Genomic DNA, 23858 nt, shown 5'->3' with positions numbered 1-23858 from the left:
CTCTGCTGAATTACCTTTGTTCCTTTGTTGAGAATCAGTTGTTCACGAGGCTGTGGGTCTATGTCTGGACTCCCTATTCTGTTCCCATGATCTGTTTGTCTATCTTTATACCAAGATGACACTGTTGATATAATAAGCTTTGAAGTCAGATAGTGTTCATTCTCTAACTTTTTAACTTAAAAATATTATGACTAAATATAAAACTATAAAATTTCTAGAAGAAAACAGGAGAAAGCCTTTGTGACTTTGGGTTAAGCAAAATTTTTTTTTTTTTTTTGAGGAAGATTAGCCCTGAGCTAACTACTGCCAATCCTCCTCTTTTTGCTGAGGAAGACTGGCCCTGTGCTAACATCCGTGCCCATCTTCCTCTACTTTATATGTGGGATGCCTACCACAGCATGGTGTGCCATGTGGTGCCATGTCCGCACCCGGGATCCGAACCAGTGAACCCGAGGCTGCCTAGAAGCGGAATGTGTGAACTTAGCCGTTGCACCATTGGGTCGGCCCCAACAAAATTTCTTAAGTACAACACCGAAAGCACATGCATAAAATAATAAATTGATAAACTGGACTTATCAAAATTAAAAAACATTTGCTCTTTGAAAGACACTGATAGGAGAATGAAAGACAAGCTACAGACTAGGAAAAAATGTTTGGAAATTAGATATATGATGGAGGACTTGTATCTAGAATATTTTAAAAATGGTCAAAACATCATTAAGAAAATAAACCAGTTAAAAATGGGCAGAAGATTTGAACAGGCACTTCACTAAGGAAGATATATATATGACAAATAAGCACATACAAATATGTTAGTCATTGGGAAATACAAATTGAAGCCACAATAAGATACTATTGCACACCTATTAGTATGACTAAAATTAAAAAGATTAATCATACCAAATATCGGATCTCTCATACACTGCTGGGGTGAATGTAAAATAGTACAACCACTTTAGAAAACAGGCAGTTTCTTAAAATGTTAAATGCACACCCGCCATATCATCTAGCATTCTGCTCCTGGATATTTACCCAAGACAGACGAAAGTGCTTCTCTGTACAAAGACTTATACACAAAAGTTCATAGCAGCTTTAATTGTAATAGCCAAAAACTGGAAACAACGAAAATGTCCACCATGGATTTAAAACCTGTGGCACTTCAATACAGTGGAATACTACTCAGCAATGAAAGGAATGAACTGTTACACATGCGGTGACATGTGTGAATCTTCAAATCTTTATACTGAGTGAAAGAAGCCAGACCAACAAAAGTAGGACACATATGTGTAATTTCATCTATGTTAAATTCTAGCTAATGCAAATAAAAATAGCAACTGAAAGCGAATCAGTGGTCTCCTGGGGATAGAGGTGGGAGGCGATAAGGAGAGATGGGAAGGAGGTTTACAAAAGGTCACAAGATATGTTGATTATCTTGATTGAGGTAATGGTTTCACTTATCAAATTAAACACTTTAAATATATGCAGTTTATTGTATGTCAATCATACCTTTGTAAAGGTGTTAAAAATACAATTGAACTATTATTATTTAATGGCTCTATTTCTATCAGTATTAAATATGAAGATGAGAGAAATTTTATGTTTATGTGTGTGTGTATATATATGTGTGTACGTGTGTGTGTGTATATGTATATATGTGTATGTAGACATATAGATAGATAGAAAGAGAGAGAGAGAATTTATAGATATATAATGTAAATCCCCAAACCATTTATCATCAGGGAATTACTTCAGATTTGTTTCCTGGGGTGAAATTACCCAAACCAGATTACAATGATTTGCTGGCAGCTATCAAAGATAACTGTGACTCCATGAATTTGCAAATGACCAGATTCTTTTCTGAGAAGATTCTTCAAATATATGAAATGATGATTGTGCGTCATGGTTTTATGATTGTTGGAGAACCGTTTGGAGGAAAAACCAGCGCATATCGTGTCTTAGCCGGAGCACTAAATGATATATGTGAAAAGGTAACTGTGCTATTAGTGCATTAATTTATTCATAATCAGCTTTGTACAAGATAGAATGTATGCTCATTTTAAAACAGATTTTAATGCAGCAATTTAAAATCATGAAGAAAATGAGTCAAAGAGAAAATGAAATTAGAAAAGTATTGTGAAGCAAGTAGAAAGTTCACCATATAAAGGATATGTCACAGATTCTCAACCTTTTATTTCTTCTTTTTAAAATTTTAATTATAAAGGTAACGTTCACTGTAGAAAAATGTCTGAAAACACAAAAAAACCTGATGGTTTTCTTTTTATACTTTTAGGAGAGTATTTTTTATTTTCTGGGTAGTTAGATTTGTGATGCAAAGTTCTGTTACTTGGCTGCTAGTGGTGTTGCATTGAAATGTACGTGTTTGTATTATATAATACATGTATGTTTATTTATATATAATAAATAATGGCAGTGATATTATTTAAAATTTCTGTCCTACACATCATAGTTTGATCTACTTCTTATGCTAAAGGAATGAGACTGTTTTAAATTCTGCAACTAATATTACGTTTTTGTCTACTTCTTGTATTTCAAATAGTTTTTGCTTCATATATTTCAATGTTTGTAACTTCTATGCGATTTGTAATGTCTTCATTGTGGAGTTCCCCCTTCAACCAATAGAAAATTATGTCCTTGTACTGTTATTTGCCTTGGCTCCCCTGTGTCTAACTTCAGTATTGCAACCCCTGCTTTCTCCTTGCATATGTGTTTGCCCATGGGTTTAATTGGAACTCTGGATATGACTGTGATTTACTTTTCATAGAGAATAAATGGCTTGACTTTTATTTTCTCCAGTTTGATGGTCTTTATCTTTTCCTAGGGAAATTTAAATTCATTTATGTTTATTGTTATACAAGCTGATAGGCTGTTTATTCTGTTACTTATGCTTTTATACTTCCATGCTATTTCCTTTCTTCCCCTCCCTTCCCTTCCTTTTACCCTTCCTGCCTTCCTACCATCCTGCCTGTGTTTTCTTGAGTTTTTTTGTTTGTGTTTTTCCTGTTTTCTTGTTTGTTATATGGACTAATTGTTTTTGCTATAAAAAAATAAACAAGTCTCTAAAAGAGCCAGACGTGTGCCACCCAAAGATTAAAGAAGATGAAGGTATGAGCATGTATTCTGGTCCGATTATAAAGCCCAAAATGGTTCATTACCAGGAAATTCTGAGAGCAACATTGTGGTGATTTAAAAGGGACAGGCCTCCATAGCCACTGCATGCAAGCTACAGCTTCACACTAGCCTTGATGCATTTGGGACAAAAACCTTGCTTTGGTGACAGCAACGTCATCGTGCCTAAGAAGATGATACAGCTTTCCCCAGCTTCTGAATTTAGGATGACACATTGTTAACCCCTTCCAGGGCACAAGAAAGCAAAGACCTGAGCTAGAGCTTGTTTTACTGGTTAATATCATCACTCCCACATCTTTTCTTCAGTGTGGTAGTTTGTGTCCTAAGCTCCAGGGTGACAAGTAGAAGGCAGTGTTGGGAAGAGTTGAACTTGTTATGTTGTTGTATATAAAAAAGAAATGACTATGAATAGGTATAGCACAGGGGATTTTTAGGGCAGTGGATCTGTTCTGTATGATACTGTAATGGTGGATACATGATATTGTGCATTTGGCAAAACCCATAGGACTGCACGATACAAAGAATGAACCTCAATGTAAACCATGGACGTTAGTTAATAATAACGTATCAATATCAGTTCATCAATCATAACAATGTACCGCACCAATGCAAGGCTTTAATAATAAGGGGAATTGTGGGGCGGGAACGGGTGAGAGCATACATGAATATCTGTACTTTCTGCTCAGTTTTTCTTGAACCTAAAGCTATGCTAAAAAAATTAAGTTTATTAATTAAAAATGTAAAAAAGCCTATGCCCCAAGGGTATTAACATCTCTTGTATGATGCCACACACCAGCTTTCAAGGTTCTGGTAAAAACTGATGACTTACCAATATTACCTTCTCCACTCCTTGAGAAAGATACTCATTTCCCTATATTTAGGTCTCCTAATTTTCTCTCAGAAAATGTTTTGTAGCAGGAGTCAGCCAATTACAGCCCATGGGTTGAATTTGGCCCAAAGCCTATTTTTGTGATGTCTATGAGCTTAGAATGGTGTTAACATTTTTTAAGGTTTATAAAGAAAGAAAAGAAAAGAAAGAAAAACAGAGAAGAATATGTGACAGACCATATGTAACATGCAAAGCCTGTAATATTTTCTATCTGACCCTTTACTAAAAAGAATTTGCCAACTCTCAGTTTGTAGTTTTAGATCTCTAGAACTTGCACAACACTGGCTAATTTATTCCTAAGTAATTTATGAGTTTTTAAATACTAATGTAATTGGCATTTTTAAAATTTTATTTTTCAACTGTTTATTGGCATTATGTAAAAAATACAATGGATTTTTATATATTGACCTTGTATGCTGGAACCTTGTTAAATGCACTCTTTACTTTTGGTAGTTTCTTTGTAGTATTTTCTACATACACAATCATGTTTTCTATGAGTAAAGTATTCTTCTGACTAACTAAATAATTGATTTCTTTTCCATTCAGGGGTTAATGGAAGAAAACAAGGTTCAAATTACTGTTTTAAATCCTAAGTCTGTCACCATGGGCCAGCTGTACGGACAGTTTGATTTGGTGTCCCATGAGTGGTCCGATGGGATCCTCGCCGTCAGTTTTAGAGCGTTTGCTTCTTCAGCGGTAAGTACTGAAACTTTCCTATGCCTATTTAGATAGGGTGTGATATTTCCTTCTGCCCAATTCCTGATTTTTTCCAATTGTTTCAAACATTTATATTTATAGCTCAAGATATTTATTTAAAACACATTACTGGATAGTCTGGCAGTGTTCCTGTGAAGAACATTGTTAGCATCTCCAAAGATTCCAGAGACCATGCTGGCAAGCACCTTTGCCCTGGTGTGTACAGAAGGGAGGGCAGGAGAAAAAAGGACAGGGGAAAGGATTTCTGGTTTTCTTTTTTCAGGCTCAATGATCCAGGAGGGAGAGCCTCTGCCTTTTGTGATCCTTTTGCTCCTTCAGTAGTCTTCTTGCTTTGCCTACCTTTGGGCTGCTGCCTCTGTCACACCGGTGCACTGTTGTTAGATACGCTCCACCAATGCTTACAGAAGACATTGCCAACTTTTCCAAATGTTACTCTCAAGTTCCAACATTTCCCTCTAGTGTGTTAGGAAGGGCTGCCTGTGGAAAGCAGAAGAGGTAAGGATGAGCCAGCTGCTGACTGCTGTGAATGGGAGCGGGTACTTACCTACTCCTGGCCTGTTCTGCTTGTCCTGCTGAGTGGCTGTTGTCAGTCCTACGAAAAGTGTCCACACACCAGCAAATGTTTTCTCGGTTGCCCTGTGTTCGTGGGCTCTCCATAGAGTGTGGTCCTATGGGAGGCAGCTTGCTATGGCTGGTCTTAAAGGAAAAGGGGCCTAGGCTAGAGACATTTAATTTATTTATTAAATCTTTTTTTTAATAACTATTTTCTTTATTCTGAATACCACACATCCTAATTTGGTGCTCTTTACCCAATTAAGCGCGCAGCCGATCATGACTCATGAGTCAGTGTAATAATAGAAAAACATCGAATCTCACCTCTGCTCTTGTTGGCTGAGGGCCTTGGGCAATGAGTCACATGAGGACTGGCTCTCACGGGGCAGAGATCCTGCCCAGTGTCAGGCTTCATGAGTCATTTCCAGGATATAAATACCTGTGAGGCCCAGAGGAGGCAGAGAGAGCTTTCTGTCACTTCTCAGGTCCTCTCTTGCCACAGTGGATACACTTTGGCCCAGATGAGCATATGAAGTCTCTAGAGAATGTAGGCAGTTACATTAGTTGTACAGAAATAATCATGCACTATCGCCCACCTTATACTCAGTTACATAGCTCATGTTACATTTTCCAGGAAGCTACGCCCCATAAATACTGAGTCTTGGGGAGGTTGAGTAGCTGACCAATGTCACAAAGCTGGCAAGTAGTAGAGCCAAATTAGAAGTGAGGCCCTTCAGACTGCAGAGCCCACTGTCTTGCCCTTACATGGCCGTGTTCCCCAAAGTGAAGGTGAACAGGGAGCGTTGATCTCTGGTGATCTCGGGGTACGGGCTCTTCCTGCTTCCTGAGCATGGCCGGAGCTGGCCTCTGGGTGTGAGTCTGGGGTGGCCTGAGTCCGTGACAGGCCCATGTCTCATAGATTAACGCAGTGGGCTGCAGGGACCAAGAATGTGTTAAGATGGACTCAGATCCTTCACTGCTTCAACTCAAATTCACATTTGCTGAAGGTGAACCAAAGCGTCATCCCTGGGCACAAAAAGGCTGATTTGTGAGGGTCTGGAAAGGAGACTCGGCTCTCGCAATCTCCTGTTAGTGCCTGGCCTCTCCTTAATATTTGTCGAGCGTTTACTATGTTCCAGACAATGAGTAAATAATTTCACGTTTATCGTCATGGGACTGTGTGTGTTACGTTGATATTAATGTCCTCTGTCACTGTGGGATGTGCGTGTGATGTGTGAATTCACTCAGCAGGGGGAAGAAATAACTTGACTTCACACAGGAGAGTAATTAATCTGTATGAACACAATGCTGTACAGGGTCAGATTGTCCAAATGAAAATTCTGCTTTCCCTGGCAATTATAGTTTTCTACTGAAATTATTCTGTAAGACATGTTATATATGAATTCAGAAACATTGGAAAAGATGGACTCTTAAGAAAAGATGTGATATTTCTGTCTTGTCCGTGGCAGATGTAGGCATCCTTAGTGACTATATATATACATAGATATCTACGTACACTTATGTGTATATGTATATACACTTTGTTCAAAAGACGCCTTTACAGTTTCATGGTGAAATTAATTTTAGGAGTTACACTTTTAAACTTTGAAATATTATTGAACTGTTTCCTTAAATTATCATTATGACATTTTTGCTCTTTATTTACCAAATGCATAAACCAGACTCCAGATAGGAAGTGGTTAATTTTCGATGGACCGGTAGATGCAGTGTGGATTGAGAATATGAATACAGTGCTGGATGACAACAAGAAGCTGTGTCTGATGAGCGGGGAGATTATTCAGATGTCACCACAAATGAATCTTATTTTTGAACCAATGGATTTGGAAGTTGCTTCTCCTGCCACTGTAAGTTCTCACCTTTGGCATCTGCTTGTAAATTTGAAGTGTTATAAATATGTTTATTACTTAGTAACTTTGATTTTAAATGAATTCACTTTAAGAGCAACCTGTGCTTCTCCAAGGGCAGACGCATCTGCTGATACACTTGACAAATTTAAGAGTTGGGGATCTTTTCCTCTTGTCTAGGACCATTTAGTATAAAATTAAGCTTTTTTTTTTTTTCCCACAGGTTTTCTGAAGGTTGTAAGAAACAGATGTACCACTCATATTTCTTTTTATAAGTGTTCCTTGATGGTGAACAATTCTTGTCTTCCCAGGTTTCTAGGTGTGGTATGATTTACATGGAGCCTCACATGTTGGGCTGGAGACCACTGATGTTGTCTTGGATAAATCTTCTACCTCCTGCAGTCAGTATTATTCAGAAGGAATTTATAATAAGCTTATTTGACAGATTTGTCCCTGTTTCTGTCGAATTTATCAGAAAGCATACGAAGGTAAGAGGGATGGGAATTTTGACACATAAAAAATAAGTGGAAAATCCAAATTAGCTATATATGTCAGTTTTAACGTCTGTTTTTATTTTCAACTACCAGATATTAAAATAATTCCTTAACTGGTTTGACTAAAAACTTTTTTCTGATTAAAGTGAGGAGATTATAATTCATATAGTCATTCTCCAAAAAATATTTTAAATAAAGCATCTTGGGGTTTGAGAAAACGTATGGGTGATAATCTTTTTGATCTTTAAAAAAAAACAGTCAGCGGCCCACCTAATCACATCTGGGTGAAAACCACATCTGGCTAAAATCTGCTCTCTCATTTCTGATGGACTATTAGTTTTTAAAATAGTTTCCATTTTTATAATTTTCTTTATTTTTTAAAGTTACTAAAATAAATATCTTATAATCAGAAAAAGGATAATTTTAAGAAGTAATCTCATTTGTGGCATCTAAAGAACTGGATAGTGGGTGATAATGGAGGAAGGCAAATTACGGCTTAGGGATACTAAATGAGGAATCCACTGTATTTAACATGAGTGCATCTGCTTGTTTAGGCATTACTGTCAATAGCTAAAAAAAACTGGAATTCAGGGAGGGAAGTCAGTCCTTGTTAGCAGCATTGATAAAGGTCCTAAAGTAGGCAAATCCACTTTTCTTTCTTTCAATACAACCTGGGGGTTGGGAGAGGGGAAAGACCAAGGGGAGAGAAGAGAGTTGATGGAGTTCCAGGGAGGCTCTTAAACCCTCCCTAGCTGGAAACTGCATGGAAAGTGTGCTTAATTTATGCTTTAGGAGATGGCGACTAAAGGTCTTTCAGAAAGATTTTGGCTCTAGAACAAATATAGGGACACGGGGCTGGTATTTTCCTGATGTTGGAAATACAATAGAAAAGCTTGAGGCAGAAGTTTGGCTCCAGGTACAGGTCTGGAAGTGGAGTTTAAAACCATGCTAATGGAGATCACCTAAGGGGAAAATCCAGAGAACAAAAGAGAAGAGAGCAAAGGATGGAATCTGGGGTGCACTGGCAATTTCAGGAAGAGAGAGGGAGATGAGGAGAACATTTTAAGAAGGAAGTAGTCAGTATCATCAGAAAGTACCAAGAGGGTAGGTCAAGGCAGGAAAGGGTTGGCACATGTCCCCGGATTTGGCAGTTGAGAAGATCATGGGGGAACGTGGGCCAGAGCACTTTCAGGGGAGACGCAGGGGCCCTTCAGGGCAGGTGGTTGAGGAATGCGGGAGTTACTGAGGCGACAGTGGGTGTAGACTGCTCTTTCGAGAAGCTTGGCTGGAATGGTAATATGTTGTAGGTATGAAGACATCATGTTTCAAAAGCAGTTAAACATGTATCAATTGAAAGTTATAATCAAATGTTACAGTTTTTTTTTTCTGGCATTGTCATAGAATATAGGCAGTACAAATAAACGAATTTTCCATGTAACTGGAACTTATCCTTTCAAATGCAAAACAGGAAAAAAACCCACTTTTCATGCAAGCTTTCTAAGATGTACTATATACTTTTGTCCTATCTTGAAGAAATCACTATCTCGTTATTCACTAAGTAGTCATAAGTATCTGTCCTGTTTGTAGTTGTAACTCTTTGGGTTTTAGCATTGTATCCTCAGTCTGAAACTCAGCTGTCCTTTCTGCCTGCTACTACTGGGATTGTGGCCGAGTATGAAGTCAGCCGCTTCTCATCTGCAGAGAGTGCATTTCAGATAGTTAATTTTTACATGTTAACCACGAAGCAATACAACTTTAAAGGCTGGAGGAGGCTTGGAGGGAAGAAGACAGGTCTTCGAGACTTGAATATGCTGCTTGGGTCTAGGAGCTGTGCATGCTGTTTTGTCATTTTATAAACTGTCATGGTGAGACCCCAAAAAGTAAACTACACAACATCTACAGCACTCCAGCGGTGTTTTGTGCTCTTTAAGACTTGATAATAGATCGCACAGGGATGAGTTTAGCGTGAGTACTGCTGTAGCTTATAAAGAAGTTCTAGAATGGGCTTTATTTATTACTTACCGTTTTAGAAAGATTATTTTTTAGTGTTTTGCTTTATAAAATTGGTATAACATAGAATCTCTGTCTTTGATTAAATTAACTAAACATGTAACAGTAAATTTTTTAAATTTGAGAATCAGTATAAGACTGGTTTTGCGACTGGCTCGGAGGCTCAGTGGTTAAGTGCACATGTTCCACTTCAGTGGCCCGGGCTTTGCCGGTTCGGATCCTGGGTGCGGACATGGCACCGCTCAGCAAGCCATGCAGTGGTAGGCATCCCACATATAAAGTAGAGGAAGATGGGCACGGATGTGAAATCAGCACCAGTCTTCCTCAGCAAAAAAAGGAGGACTGACAGCAGATGTTAGCTCAGGGCTAATCTTCCTCCAAAAAAAAAAAAAAAAGAAAAAGAAAAAGACTGGTTAAAAAGTGCACACTCCCTGGATGTGACGTCCACGGCTGCCACACTCTAGACCAGGGAGTTCGCATGTGCCTCAGCTTCTCGTCCATAACACTAGAATTGTTATAGCAGTATCTTTCATAGAAGCTATGCATGTTCTAATTGAATGAGTTCGATAAATATTAGTTGATGCTATTTTAGTTAGTGCCTGATTTAAATTAATTTGTTTTATAGACTTTTCTTTCTGATTTTTCAGGAATTATCTCCTACTTCAGATACAAACTTAGTCCGATCCTTAATGAACCTAATTGACTGTTTTATGGATGACTTTGCTGATGACGTCAAAGTAAGAGGCAGAAATGATCGAGAAACGTACTCTTTACTTGAGGTGAGGCCGCGTGCTTTTCGTGTCTTGCAATAAAAGGGCATCTGTTGCTCTCCCCACTGCTTCCTAATTAACAAACCTCATCTTCCCCCTGGAATTGGAGGCTGCACAGAGGGTGCTAGTTGAACAGTGAGGAAAAAGTCAGGTCCAAAATGCCAAGGGCTGGTAGGGCAGCTACTCAACTGGCAGTTCCATTTCATCGTGAGGTTCGGGTGGAGCCCAATAACCCCCTTAGATACTGAAATTTGGGGTCATTTGACCAGTCTCAGAAATGACCAGTCTTCAAAATGCCGATGACCTGTTTGACAATGAGATTCACCTCACCTTCAACCTCCAAGTCATAATAATTCCTTAGTCTTTTTCTTTATTTTCTTCCCTTTTTTATGAGATATTAATGTTTAAAATATATATGTGTGTGCACGTGTGTGTATAAATATATGTTTGGATTGAGAAAAGTAAGAAAATGTGTAATCTATAAACATATCTTTTTTTTTTTTGGAGGAAGGTTAGCCCCGAGCTAACTGCTGCCAATCCTCCTCTTTTTGCTGAGGAAGACTGGCCCTGAGCTAACATCCTCTACTCTATATGTGGGACGCCTACCACAGCATGGCGTGCCAAACGGTGCCGTGTCCACACCCAGGATCTGAACCGGTGAACCCCGCTCCGCCGAAGCGGAACGTGTGCATTTAACTGCTGTGCCACTGGGCGGCCCCCTAAACATATCTTTAGAATAGAAGTAAAATTATCAATGGACTGAAAATTCTTTAATAAAAAATTATATATTGCTAATGGCAGCACTTCTAATGTAGTCACTATGTTACTTATTGCTTATATTTTGGGAAATAAATTAATTTTTATCTTAGTTTTAAACAGTTCCAGAGAGACCCAGTCTGTGAGTAATCCAGGAGTAGGTGAACGGTGTCAGAGCAGAGTCCACACCTTTGTGAGCACAGTCAAGGCCGTGCTGGCTTTGGCATTAAACAAGAGATTTGATTTTAAAGCAAGCAAACAGCGTTTCTCATTTAGTGGTGGATCTCGTGGTCCACCCTGTTCTCTCTGCCTGTCTCTTAGCAGAAGGCTTGCAGGATGGCAGTCTAGCGATGTCATCAGTGCTTAGATCATTATTACAACAGATAAGTACGAGAATGTAAATTTGTTCTACTTTAAAAAAAACGCCATATCAAAATGTAAATTTAAAAAACACGTGTACTGTGGGTTGATTATTCTTTATTAAAATATACCTTTATACCTTAATAAAAAGTTATCTCATGTTCTTTTTAATATCAAGATCCTGCCATATACTTAAAATATCACGTGATTTACTAGATTAACTATTCTAAAGTTTCACCATGGCTAGAATTCATGCTTTGCGTTGTCTTATCTTCTCTGATAGTAAGATTTTATGAGACATGCAATTTGTTGAAAAAAACCCTAATTATTACAAAATCCTGAGATAACTTACTATTTATACCAGTTTATTAATTTCCTTTCAGAGATATTAATCTGGCTGATCTGTTTCAGTTCCAGGATAGATTACAGTTACTCTTTAATGCTTTCTATCTCCTCGTCTCTCTGCTGCAGGGCATTTTTCTGTTTTCATTGATTTGGTCCATCGGTGCTTCTTGTAAAGATGATGATCGGCTGAAATTTGATAAGATTCTTCGAGAACTAATGGAAGGCCCAATTTCAGAACTCACTCAAAATAAGTTTAAATTACTGAGTGGCACTGAACAAACATCTTCGAAAGCACTAACTGTCCCATTTCCCGAAAAAGGAACAATTTATGATTATCAGTTTGTCACTGAGGTAAGACTTGTGAAGCGAGATTTGCACCTGCCGACCTGGCAGAGTCCCCTCCAAGACACACAACACGTCTCGGCTCTGTGATCGCCTTGTCACCACCGTTCGCTTTAAGAGATGGCATGAAGCAGAGGAAGGCACCCTGGCTTTGAAGTCAGACATCGCTGGGTCTGAGTCCTAGTAAAGGCACCTTTTTTTCTGGGTTGCCTTGGACTAGTTATTTAGTCTCCCTGAACCTTGTTTTTCTCACTGATAAAATGAGATAAATAATAACACCTGATGGGCCGAATGTACTCATTAAATAAAATGACACATTATGACGTCTGGTCCATCACTAGGCAGTGCTGTTCAAGGACACCTCTTGGAGGTTCGTGGTGTGTGTCAGCACGTTACAGGAGCTCAGATGTCCTGCAGGAGCGCAGCTGGGTTAGGGTTAACTCAGCTCTTTCCAACAGATTGGGCAGTAAAACCTGGGCGGTATTTGTTTATTTGTTTGTTTTTGTGTAACAGCTCTCATAAGTACTGCTTTGAGAACAAAATTTGGGAATACGTATTATTTAAATATGTACAGATTCAAGTAAAATTGGGATCACACTGTATCTCCAATGGGTAGTTTTTATATCCTTCTTTTTCCCTTCATGAAGAGAATACCTTCCTTTCTCATTAATGTTTCCCTAATAAACTTATTTTTCTAAAGCTTCCCTATATTCTACCATCTAGATGGACCATGACCTATTCAAATAGTTTCCTACGTTTGGACATTGAACTGTTTTCTTGTTTCTTAGCTTTTCTGCTTTGGTGCACATTCTTGTACACAAGTCCTTGTGTACATATCTGATTATTTCTTTAAGATAAGTTCCTAGAAAAGGGATTACCATATCCATTTTTAAGTTTTATGGCTGTTGAGATATATTGCCAAGCTCACCTCAGAGGAGATTCTTCACCCTGCCAACCACAAGATATCCTTCATCTTTACTAATTTAATTTTTTTCCAAGTTACTAACAATACCCTGCATTTTCAGAGCACTTTGCGGTTTATTAAGCTTTTTCACAATTAGTTCTATTTTGTTTCCCAATATCTCTGAAATAGGAAAGAAGATTATTTTGCAAATTTTACCATTGAGGGAATTGGGGCTCAGAGATATTATGTGATTTTCCCAGGATCACACAATCTCTAAATGACTGTCCATTCCAGGTTTTCTGATTCTTAATTTTTCCTTTCCCATATGGGGGCAAAATATCCATGTTAGAAAAGATTATCAAGAATGGAAAGGGCATTATTTCATCGTCAGTTCTAGAGAGTTCTAGAGATTTCTTTGCAATACAGTTTTTCAGACTGATGTGAATTCAGCCTCCTCAAAAAAACCTCTATTAGAGGATACAAAAATGAATAAAGCACAGTGCTGCCCTCAGTGAGTTCCTGACCTCTTCAGAAGAGTGTCACGTAGCGCTCCAGGCCCAAAGAGTGCCATGTGTCAAGGCCCAGGGATCCAGGGCGTGTTTGGAACCAGTAGGCCCATCACTGAGGCTGGGTTATGGGACACATGAAGATGTGAAAGAAGGATGCATCTGAATTGTGATGTGATTTGTGTGACCAGGAGCTTGAATTTGATTCTGTAAGAATGGAGAGGGCAGTGGTGTTTACCTAAGGAGAGAGAGTTAACATGATATTTTTGAAAAGTTTTCTTATAAACGCTGTCATAGCAATTTAAAATTTTAGTTCATAAGCTTACTGGATGCAGAGATATAGTATAATGTTAATTCATAATAATCTCATATTAAGATGTCTGTTCTAGATATCTGTTGCACAACAATGTGAATATAGTTAACACTACTGAATTGTACACTTAAAAATGGTTGAAGTAAATTTTAGGTATTTTTTACCACAATTAAAAAAAAAGAAATCTTGCCTGAAATAATAAGCTGATGTTATAAATACCGTTATAAAACTCAAGCAATATACAACTGATGTTCTAGGTAGAAAAAATTTCTATCTTTTTTATTGAGTAAAATTTATTTATTTAACATTTATTGAATAAAATTCTTTACTCTTTAACACATTGATTAGTCTAATTTTCTCAGTACCTTAAACAATCTAACATTTGGCCAAAATAACTCATCTTTGGGTTGACATAATTAATGGTTTCAGGACATCAAAAGTATCATAGCATTGCCATTTCATTTTCATTCACGTTAAAGCCTAGTTTCTCCTTAATTTAACACAAAATATAACTTTCAAATTTGGGTGAATTGTTTTAAAGGATAAAAATAAATGTATAAATATCAAGGGGTTTTGGTCTTGATCTTTGATTTTTTTCTACAATGGCACAGGAGTACAGAACTTTTAAAAGTATTTTATAACATAGCATTCACTACTTGGCTGTTTACTATAAACAGGGAATAGGAAAATGGGAACCATGGATAAAGAAATTGGCAGAAGCTCCTTCCATTCCTAAGGATATGATGTTTAATGAAATCATTGTACCCACTCTGGACACAATTCGATACTCTGCATTAATGGAATTGTTGACCACCCATCAAAAGCCTTCAATATTTGTAGGACCAACAGGAACTGGAAAGAGTGTTTATATTATTGTAAGTATTGTAGAAATATACATATTAAAGAGTGCATAATATTTCTAAGAATGTTATTTTTTAAATTACCTGAAATAATGGACTTAATATTTTTTAAGTGCTCAAATATTTTGATGTTGGAGCCACAGAGAATTTTTGAGTAACTGAGAAAATTGATGAAAGATATGATGCCATTTTATATCACTAAATTATTGTACCTTTTTTGGGGTATTTTAATAAAAATAGCTTGTTCAGGATGAAGAATTTCATATCCCGTGGAAAGGGTGTTTTAGTTAATTACACTTGATATTTATTTTTCTAAATTACTTAATATCTAAATGATTCCTAGGTAGTGATAAGACTGATTTTTCTTAATGATTTCTGGAATCATACCCATTGTGTATTAGTTAAGAAAATGCTAGCTGTTATAACAGATAATGCCCCACATCTCAGTAGCTTTGGACAGCGTGTGTTCCCTTGAGTTTAGGGGAACATATTGATGAAAGACCAGTTCTTGCCTCTAGTTTCAGGTTTCTGAAGGCAGAAAGCTGCCTGGAACTAAGTAAATAGCACCCCCAGCCTTTGGCATGGCAGGTAAGTGCATATTTCCTTGAGGGTCAATTGGACAATGTGGGAGATAAGTGGACTCGAGCCTTCTTGGATCTCCATTCTAGATGACTGCCCACAACAGTGGGGGATCCCTATTAGTTCCCTGATGTCAGGGAACTGTGCAGTGTGGCTGTCCCTTTGGAGTATCTAAAGAACCTGCACATCTGCTCTCAGACAGCAAGCATTTGGAAGCTGGCCATGACAGTGGGTGAGAAAACATTAAACAAAAGAGAACCACAGTGACACCAATGAAGCTGGACTTTTGCCTCTCTTCCCCTAGCTCTGCCCCTGCCTAACCATGGGACAGGAGGAAGACAGGGGAAGTGGCGGAGGAGAGCGAAAGAGCCCTCAGTGGTCCCTCCCCATTGCAGCTTCCCAGTCAATTCACATTCCCCCAATTTACGACAGTATCTGTTCCTAGTTCTTTATTGATTTTATATTTTAATTTAATCCTTTAATCCTTTTGGAATATGTTTGGGTGTATAGTTTAGTAATTGTCCTGGTATCATTTATTGAATAATCTCTTTCACAACAGATTGAAATGATACCTTTATCATAAACTAAATGCAGTATGTGTCAGGGAATATCCGAGAGCAGGGAGGAGAGAGATTTAGACTGAGATTTTAAATCAAGATGTTGATTTGGCCTGGATTTTAGAAAAATAACTGAAAGTGTACAGAAAGCTAGAGGATTTACCCTGATATCATCAAGAGTCAGGGAATGGAGACTTGACATGGTTAAGGCAGTGGCTGGAGAAAAATTAAGCCTTTTGTCATTTGTGCCTCCATCAAATTCAGCCCAGGTAATTAACAGCCTAGGGAAAAAAAACCCCAACTTTTTCACAAAATTGGCAATATACTTTGTATCTTATTTTGTAATCTGCTTCTTTCTACTTAATGTATTGTAAATGTTTTCCTATCTCATTATTCTTCTACAAGATGATTTGTAGAACCACAACATCTTGATTAAGAATCATGGTAATGATACCTGCTTTTCAGTGAATTCCATTTTAAAAATACAATTATGTTATTTAAGCTTCCTAACTTATAGTCAGGTAAACTTGGTATTTAAGTGAAAAGATAATAAGCTGTATTAAAATGAACATTGATCTGGAGAGAGGCAAATGGCAGTCTGAAGACCCAATCAAGTTGCTTAACTTCTGAGTCCCTGTGACTTCATGTTAAGAAGGAATGTGTCCTCTGCAAGTTGGTTTTGAAAATCGGAGAAGCCACTGCTCCGAGCCTGGACACATAGAGACTCTCCATTGACATGGTAACTGTTATTTCTGTTGATTCCACATCTTTTTACCTTTTTATGACATGCCAAGTTTAAATTCAAGTGTGTTGACAATGATGCTTAGTGTTTATTTTGAAATGTCAAAATATAATTCCAGCTATGGCTTATTTTATTATTTCTTATTATATAGAATTTTCTTTTAAATCAACTCAATAAAGAAATCTACAAGCCTCTGCTAATTAACTTCTCAGCACAAACGACAGCAGCTCAAACTCAGAATATTATCATGTCAAAACTGGACAAAAGGAGAAAGGGAGTTTTTGGTCCTCCTTTGGGCAAGAGAATGGTAATTGCTCTCGTTTCTATACGTATACACAGCACTGGTCCTATTCATGTCCACAGCTGCAACCAGAACGAGGAAACCAGATATACTAGGGCTTGACATCTTTTTGCAGTTTTTTTTTTATCACAAATTTTGATTAAGAAGTTTTCCTAAAAGTGTGTTCACATTTGTATGTGCGTTAGACAACTTGACATTAAAAACAAGCAGTTGCCCTTTGAATTAAAAGTAGAATATTCGTCTGGGAAATTACCTCCTTCCTAATTCTCTCATTAACATTTTGACCCGGCAGAGTCTTTGCTGCCTGCTCTTCTAGGGCTTTAAACAACCCAGCTGTCAACTGACTCATCTGTGTTCCTCTGCCAAGAGCACCCTTCTCAACCTCACTGTCACCACTCAGAGGTTATAATCATTTTTAAGTACACTTTTCTCATTTATTTTAATGTATTGAGGTTGTATAAGGAAAAGAGAGAAGACATATTGAGAAACAAATTATTTGAGAGGATTAATAAGTCCTAAACTCCTAACCAAAAAAGGTTAGTAATGAGACTGGCTCCCTATTCCTTAGATGCATGGATTCTAAGGGATGTTATTTATTTTTATTTATTTTTTTTTGAAGAAGATTAGCCCTGAGCTAACATCTGCTGCCAATCCTCTTGTTTTTGCTGAGGAAGACTGGCCCTGAGCTAACATCCGTGCCCATCTTTGTCTACTTTATATGTGGGACGCCTGCCACAGCATGGCTCAACAAGTGGTGCTAGGTCCGCACTCAGGATCCGAACCCACAAACCCCGGGCCACCGAAGCGGAACGTGCAAACGTAACCGCTGCACCACCGGGCCAGCCCCTAAGGGATGTTATTCTTTATTTGAAAAGAAAACATCTCTTCTCCCATACCTACTCCATGAGAAGATAATCTAATTCTTTGCCTCAACATTCTTTACACACAAGGACAGACACGATAGTAAGATGTTAACATTTTCTAATACCTCTTCTCTTTTCCTTCTAGGTTGTCTTTGTAGATGATGTCAATATGCCTGCTCGGGAGGTATACGGGGCTCAACCTCCCATCGAGTTACTTAGACAGTGGTTAGATCACTGGAATTGGTATGACCTGAAAGATTGTTCCATGATTAAACTAGTAGACATTCAAATCATGTGTGCTATGGGACCTCCAGGTACATTTTCTGAGTTTGTGATTATTAATGTTGAAAATCACTCTGGCTATATCTAAAGAGACAGCTGGAGAAAGAAAAAGAAACCCAATTGATGAGTTTGAGTTACTATGTTGTGTATATGTGGATATTTTCTATGTGTATACATTGTGACTTAAGGGTGTATACCCAGATGGTCAACATTGCCAAGTGGGTTGCCTTGGTTGGGGCCATTCTCTCACTAACTCTTCCAAATTCTTTTTCTCCCACCTTCTGGAACTTTGCTCCCCTTTTCCTGTCTCTGCATTCTGAGAACCCAAATCCCCCTGGGGCAATTCATTTCCCTCTGTTTCTTTCCTTAAAGTTTCACCTCTATGAAACATCCTTGCTTCAGAGATGGCCTTTCCTCTCCCCCCAGTCAGGTCCCATTCTAGTGAGACTCTGGATTTAGACAGGCTCTTGAGAGGAATTTAAGTAGGAAATGGCCCAAAGAATTAACTCTTAAAGATCTTTTACATTTTCCAAGAGAAATTTATAAAGTCAAAGGAATCTCTAGGTAGGGGATATTTTCTATGCTGGAATATCTAAAATGGCTTGATTCAACTAACTGACATCTTTGTTGTTTTCCTGGACTCCAGCTGGTATTCTATTTTTTAAAAAAATTCCTTTTCTTGGTGTACCACTTCTTCAGAGAATCTCTCTGATATTTGCCTCCAAACTCCCTGACCTTCATGTGACCTCTAATACAGACAGTTTGCTCTAAATCAGTACTTGCTCTCAGCACACTCCCTGGGCCACATTGAATGCTTTTTTCCTTTCTTTCTTTCTTTCTTTCTTTTTTTTGAGGAAGATTAGCCCTGAGCTAATATCTGCCACCAATCCTTCTCTTTTTGCTGAGGAAGACTGGCCCTGAGCTAACATCCATGCCCATCTTCCTCTACTTCATATGTGGAATGCCTGCCGCAGCATGGCTTGCCCAATGGTGCGTAGGTCCACACCTGGGATCTGAACCAGTGAACCCTGGGCTGCCAAAGCAGAATGTGCAAACTTAACTGCTTTGCCACTGGGCTGGCCCCTTTTTTTCTTTCTTTTTAATAAGACTCTCTTGCTTCTGGGTCTAAGACTTCAGCTCTACTATAACTCTCCCCCACCACCCCAAGCTAGTCATCTGTGCTGCGTGTCCACTTTTCTCTGCCTCTTCAGGGACTGGATAGAGGAATAGGCTGAATCCATGAGGAATCTTTTCCTCTTGGACCCCATTTTCTAAAAATAACTACCATTTCTGAATGTGGTCTGGGAGGAATGGTTGAGGACAGAGCTGGGGATACGATCTCTTACCTTTACTTCTGCAAACCTTTCACATTCCTTAAAATTGCCCAGGTAAGCCAGTGTTCACTATAAGCTTCTAAATACATAGACATACAGAACTGTTTTGGTCTCTAGACTCATTGCTGTCAGTTACATGCTTTCACACATTATTCATGTTTTCAAAATCAGTGCTGTATAATTCAGTGATAGAAGCAAAATACAGATTTACCTGGCTTTAAACAAACATAAAACATGAACCTATATATTTTTATGCAAAATATATATTAGAGATACTCTGCACTTTTAAAATCACTTCTTTAACAAAGATTTCAGTATGGAATCCCTTAGAAAGCAAATGCAATTTCTTTTTAAAAATACAATATATTTAAAGATGATAATGTCAATTTTGTAAAATGATGTTACATGCTAAGTCAGTTATTAAAGCCTCATATTTGAAAGCGTAATCATTATTTTATGAAATTGAGGTAATCTCCAAATTTTTAAATGCAAGTAGCTGGTGAAGTGACCGTGTGAACTACAGACTAGTTGTAGGGAAATTCATTTCAAGATGTGGGGGAAGAATCAGGCTATATGCCAAAGTTGTGCTGAATTTCAGCCATGTGGGAAGGACCCTAAAGTTTGGTCAGTCAGATACACCAGAGTTCCCTTAATATTGTATAATATTATATCTTAATACTATATTGTAATGAGGATGTTTACAATTTACTGCTTTGGGCTGTGAGTCGTGGAGAACATGGCCAATGGCTCTTTCTGTCTGTCTGATTGCCCTTGGTAACATACACCTGACCCAAGATTGTATCTAATTTGGTGAACTCATTAAGATAATTCAACGAGGAAAACAATACCTTGAGCTTGAGGGGAAAACTGTTTTGAGGTCAATGTTGTCCAAACTGTTTTGAGGTCAAGGTTACTCTTAACTTCTCTGTGCGCCATGAATTTGTCCATCTTTCAAGTTGTTTTATGCTGTAAAATATTAGAGAAAATACCCTGTTATATACTAGTAACGTTGTTAAGAGTTATCCTTTTTAATATATAGGTGGTGGTCGAAATCCAGTAACTCCTCGATACATGCGACATTTTAATATTGTAACAATCAATGAGTTTAGTGATAAATCCATGTTTACCATCTTCTCTAGGATCTTAACCTGGCATTTAAAAATTTGGTAAGTAATTTAAGGTGTGTTTGTTTTTCCATTACGGGGCATAAAATCTTTTAAAAATGTATCAATATAAGTAGTGGTTCTTAAACATTTCCACCAAAGCATCCCTAGGTGAGGAAAAAGAGAACAGGTAACATTGCTCCCCTCCACTGCTCCCATCACCAGGTATGGGAGCACAACACAGAGGGGCCAGAGTAGTCTTCTCTTTTTCCTTTTTTTGTCTGAAGTCTTGGATTTTAGCCTAAAAATCTATAAAAAATGTATATTCTTCTGTATAATATGTCCATGTTAGAATTATCAATATTTTGAATTTTCACCACATAGTGTAATTAATGCTGGAAAGATATGCTAGATTTATCCTGTGCCTTTGATACCCATAGTAGAACTCTTGAGTTCCCTAGGGGTGGCCATGTCCAGGTTTGAGTATGGCCTTGGAGCCTGTACCCTGGGAAACGTTGCTCCTGGCTCTGGACACAGTGCTTCTCCACAAGATACACAGAAGTCAGGGAGCCAAGTGGAGCTGAGCAGTGCAAGTGTGGCCTGCCTCCCTGCTGGTCATTCTCAGGAAACTGTCATTGTTTGCCCTTGCCGTGATGATGGAGGAGGACAGTGGGCTGCTCCTCAAGCCAGAAGTTAAAGATAGCCAGTTTTTCCAAATAAATGTTCTCTCCCCAGTTCTCTCTATTCCAGTCATGCCCTTTGCCCTTTATTGTCCCGGCTCACTATTTCTTTCACTTTCTTTTTCACTCTTCTTTTTCTTTTTCTGTTTTCCTTACTTTTTCTATGTTTGTATTTTCTTTCTTCTGTTTCTCTGAAAATACCTGTTTCACCAGGGTTCTTCAGGGATTCTATCTATATGCAATTGAGAATGCCAGGGAGTGAAAGAAAGAGGTTAGGACACATTGTCCAGGGGTGCTGGGTTTGAGTTATGTAATCTGGGTTCCTTGGCTGCCTCTTCTATTCACTCAAGTAGTTTTAAGTTCATTAAATTGGTCCTGCTTACTCATGGAGTTCCTTTGGACAGAAAATAAAATAATGAATGGAAAGTAGCTTTAAAAGAAGTAAAAATTCTATTATTATAACAAGAAATGGTAATTCTCTAAACTAAATCAATTGATTTAACCAGAATAAAAATTTTAGGCTAGGGGCCGGCCCCGTGGCTGAGGGGTTAGGTTCGTGTACTCTGCTTCTGGCGGCCCAGGGTTCGGATCCTGGGCGCGGACATGGCACCACTCGTTAGGCCACATTGAGGCAGCATCCTGCATGCCACAACTAGAAGGACCCACAACTAAAATATGCAACTATGTACTGGGGGTCTTTGGGGAGAAAAAAAATAAAAAATAAAAAAAAAAGCCAGAGGAAAAAAAAAACAAGATTAAAAAGAAAAAATTTTAGGCTAATCATGCTAAATATTATTTGTGTATTATAATTCTATATTTGCTAACATTTTTCTTTCTTTTTATTTAAAATCATTTTTTTAAGTTATAAGTTTCCAGACGATTTTCTAGATTTGACCACACAAATTGTAAATGGTACAATGACTCTGTATAAAGAAGCAATGAAAAATCTCTTGCCTACGCCAGCCAAATCTCACTACTTGTTCAACCTCCGAGACTTCTCCCGTGTCATTCAGGGCGTTTGTTTGTCAAGACCAGAAACAGCAGAAACCAAAGAAGTGATCAAACGTCTTTGGGTTCATGAGGTAGATTTATGTGTCATTGAAATATGATTATGCAAGAAATAAAGATTTTACCGTGCCAACAATTGGGTAAAAAGAAATATTTGATAGCTTATATTGTTGAAATGCATTCAGCTATTTGGCATTAAGAAGGCCAATGGTCAAGATAATTTTTTAAAGTATTTAATACTAATATATTTTAGGATGTTTAAAATGCTTTATCTCCCGTTTTTAGGAATTTCTGTTGATTTATAGGATATTTTGAAGTAGATATCACTTTGGGTCAATCTTCTTTAAGGGAGTTAAAAATAGCCAACTAATCGGAAAGTGGGAGGAAAAATGTTCTTCCATTTTTATTATATGAAGAATATAGTTATTTTAATTTTAATAATGTAGTTAAGAAAGCTAGAAAATGGGAATGTGCTGTTATGTTAAAACCATGTCCTACAGAGACATAAATTTCAAAAGGGCTTTTAAAAATTTCATTTCTGTAGGCTTTTTAGAGCTACTATTTGAATTCCTAAATCTTCCCGCATTCAAATATATGGCTAAGTGAAGGTACATTCCACTCGGAAATTTTGGCCACAGCAAGGTCCCTGAAAGTAATTCTTTGGAAAAGTATGGTCTTTGGATTCTTACTGCACTCCGCTGTAGGTCACATAATTGCCTGAGTGGGATCCATATTCTGGGACATGGGCACAGGCTGTACGTCTTTAGGTTACGTGGGTAATAGAAATATGCTGAAAGATGGAGAAGGAGAAAGGCAAGACGAGGAGAGGTCGTTGACTTCATTGAAGGAGTGCATTGTCTAAGGCAGCATTTTGTCAGGGGCCAAGTCTTACTCTAGAAAGCATCTAGCATCCTCCACCTCAGGATTTTTACCCTTGATTTCCTTCTGCCTAGAACATTCTTCCCTTCATTATCCACAAAGCTTTCCCACTTATCTCCTTCAGGTCTCTGCTCAAATATCCCCTTTCCATAGGAGCTCGCCTTGGGCCATCTCTACCCCTACAGCTCTTTGTCCCTTGTTTCACTTAATTCTTCATAACACTGAATGTCGCTTGACACTGTCTATATTTTTGCTTACTTGTTGTCTCTACTTGAATAGAAGCTTTATGAGAGCAGCAATTTTATTTATTCACTGCTTTTCCCAATGCTTGACACATAGCAAGTGCTCAGTAAGTACTGTTGAATGAGTGCATAAGGGAGAAGGCAGACAGTCTTACAATATGTAACGTGCTTCATCACTTGGGCTCATACACGCCATTGCTTTCTTCCAGCTATGGGAGTAGTTCATGTGTGCCATTGGATTTTTGTGATGTTTACAGTTACATTTTAGCATTTTTCAGATGCTTGGATGTCAGATTATTGAGTTCTGACAATGACTGTTGAGCTTTTCAGGCATTTAATGAGGTTCATAATATAATAACTTGTAATTTTTAGTGACTACTTCATATTCATTATAATGAAATGAGTTTAAGTCCTCAGCTCAAAACCTTGCAGGAACACCCTACTTCACAGGGAGGAAT

The 23858-nt window shown here is 38.0% G+C and overlaps 1 protein-coding gene across 3 annotated transcripts in view; it reads left to right on the top strand.

Moving 5' to 3' along the window:
• Positions 1-23858, top strand: part of DNAH7 (dynein axonemal heavy chain 7) — a 235229-nt gene that overhangs the window by 112500 nt on the left and 98871 nt on the right. For 2 of the 3 annotated variants that reach the window (XM_070581700.1, XM_070581702.1), the window contains exons 30-40: positions 1740-1988; positions 4583-4732; positions 6988-7170; positions 7482-7658; positions 10322-10453; positions 12032-12256; positions 14648-14845; positions 16860-17015; positions 18018-18186; positions 20528-20654; positions 22134-22353. In XM_070581700.1, coding sequence (XP_070437801.1) covers positions 1740-1988; positions 4583-4732; positions 6988-7170; positions 7482-7658; positions 10322-10453; positions 12032-12256; positions 14648-14845; positions 16860-17015; positions 18018-18186; positions 20528-20654; positions 22134-22353 — 1986 coding nt within the window. The remainder of the gene's footprint in view (positions 1-1739; positions 1989-4582; positions 4733-6987; positions 7171-7481; positions 7659-10321; positions 10454-12031; positions 12257-14647; positions 14846-16859; positions 17016-18017; positions 18187-20527; positions 20655-22133; positions 22354-23858) is intronic. The other variant, XM_070581701.1, reaches the window with a different exon arrangement.

The sequence above is a fragment of the Equus przewalskii genome, chromosome 17 (genome assembly GCF_037783145.1).
Source record: "Equus przewalskii isolate Varuska chromosome 17, EquPr2, whole genome shotgun sequence".
Lineage (NCBI taxonomy): Eukaryota > Metazoa > Chordata > Mammalia > Perissodactyla > Equidae > Equus > Equus przewalskii.
Note: the sequence above shows the minus strand (reverse complement) of the source record. Positions and strands in the feature narration are given on the sequence as shown.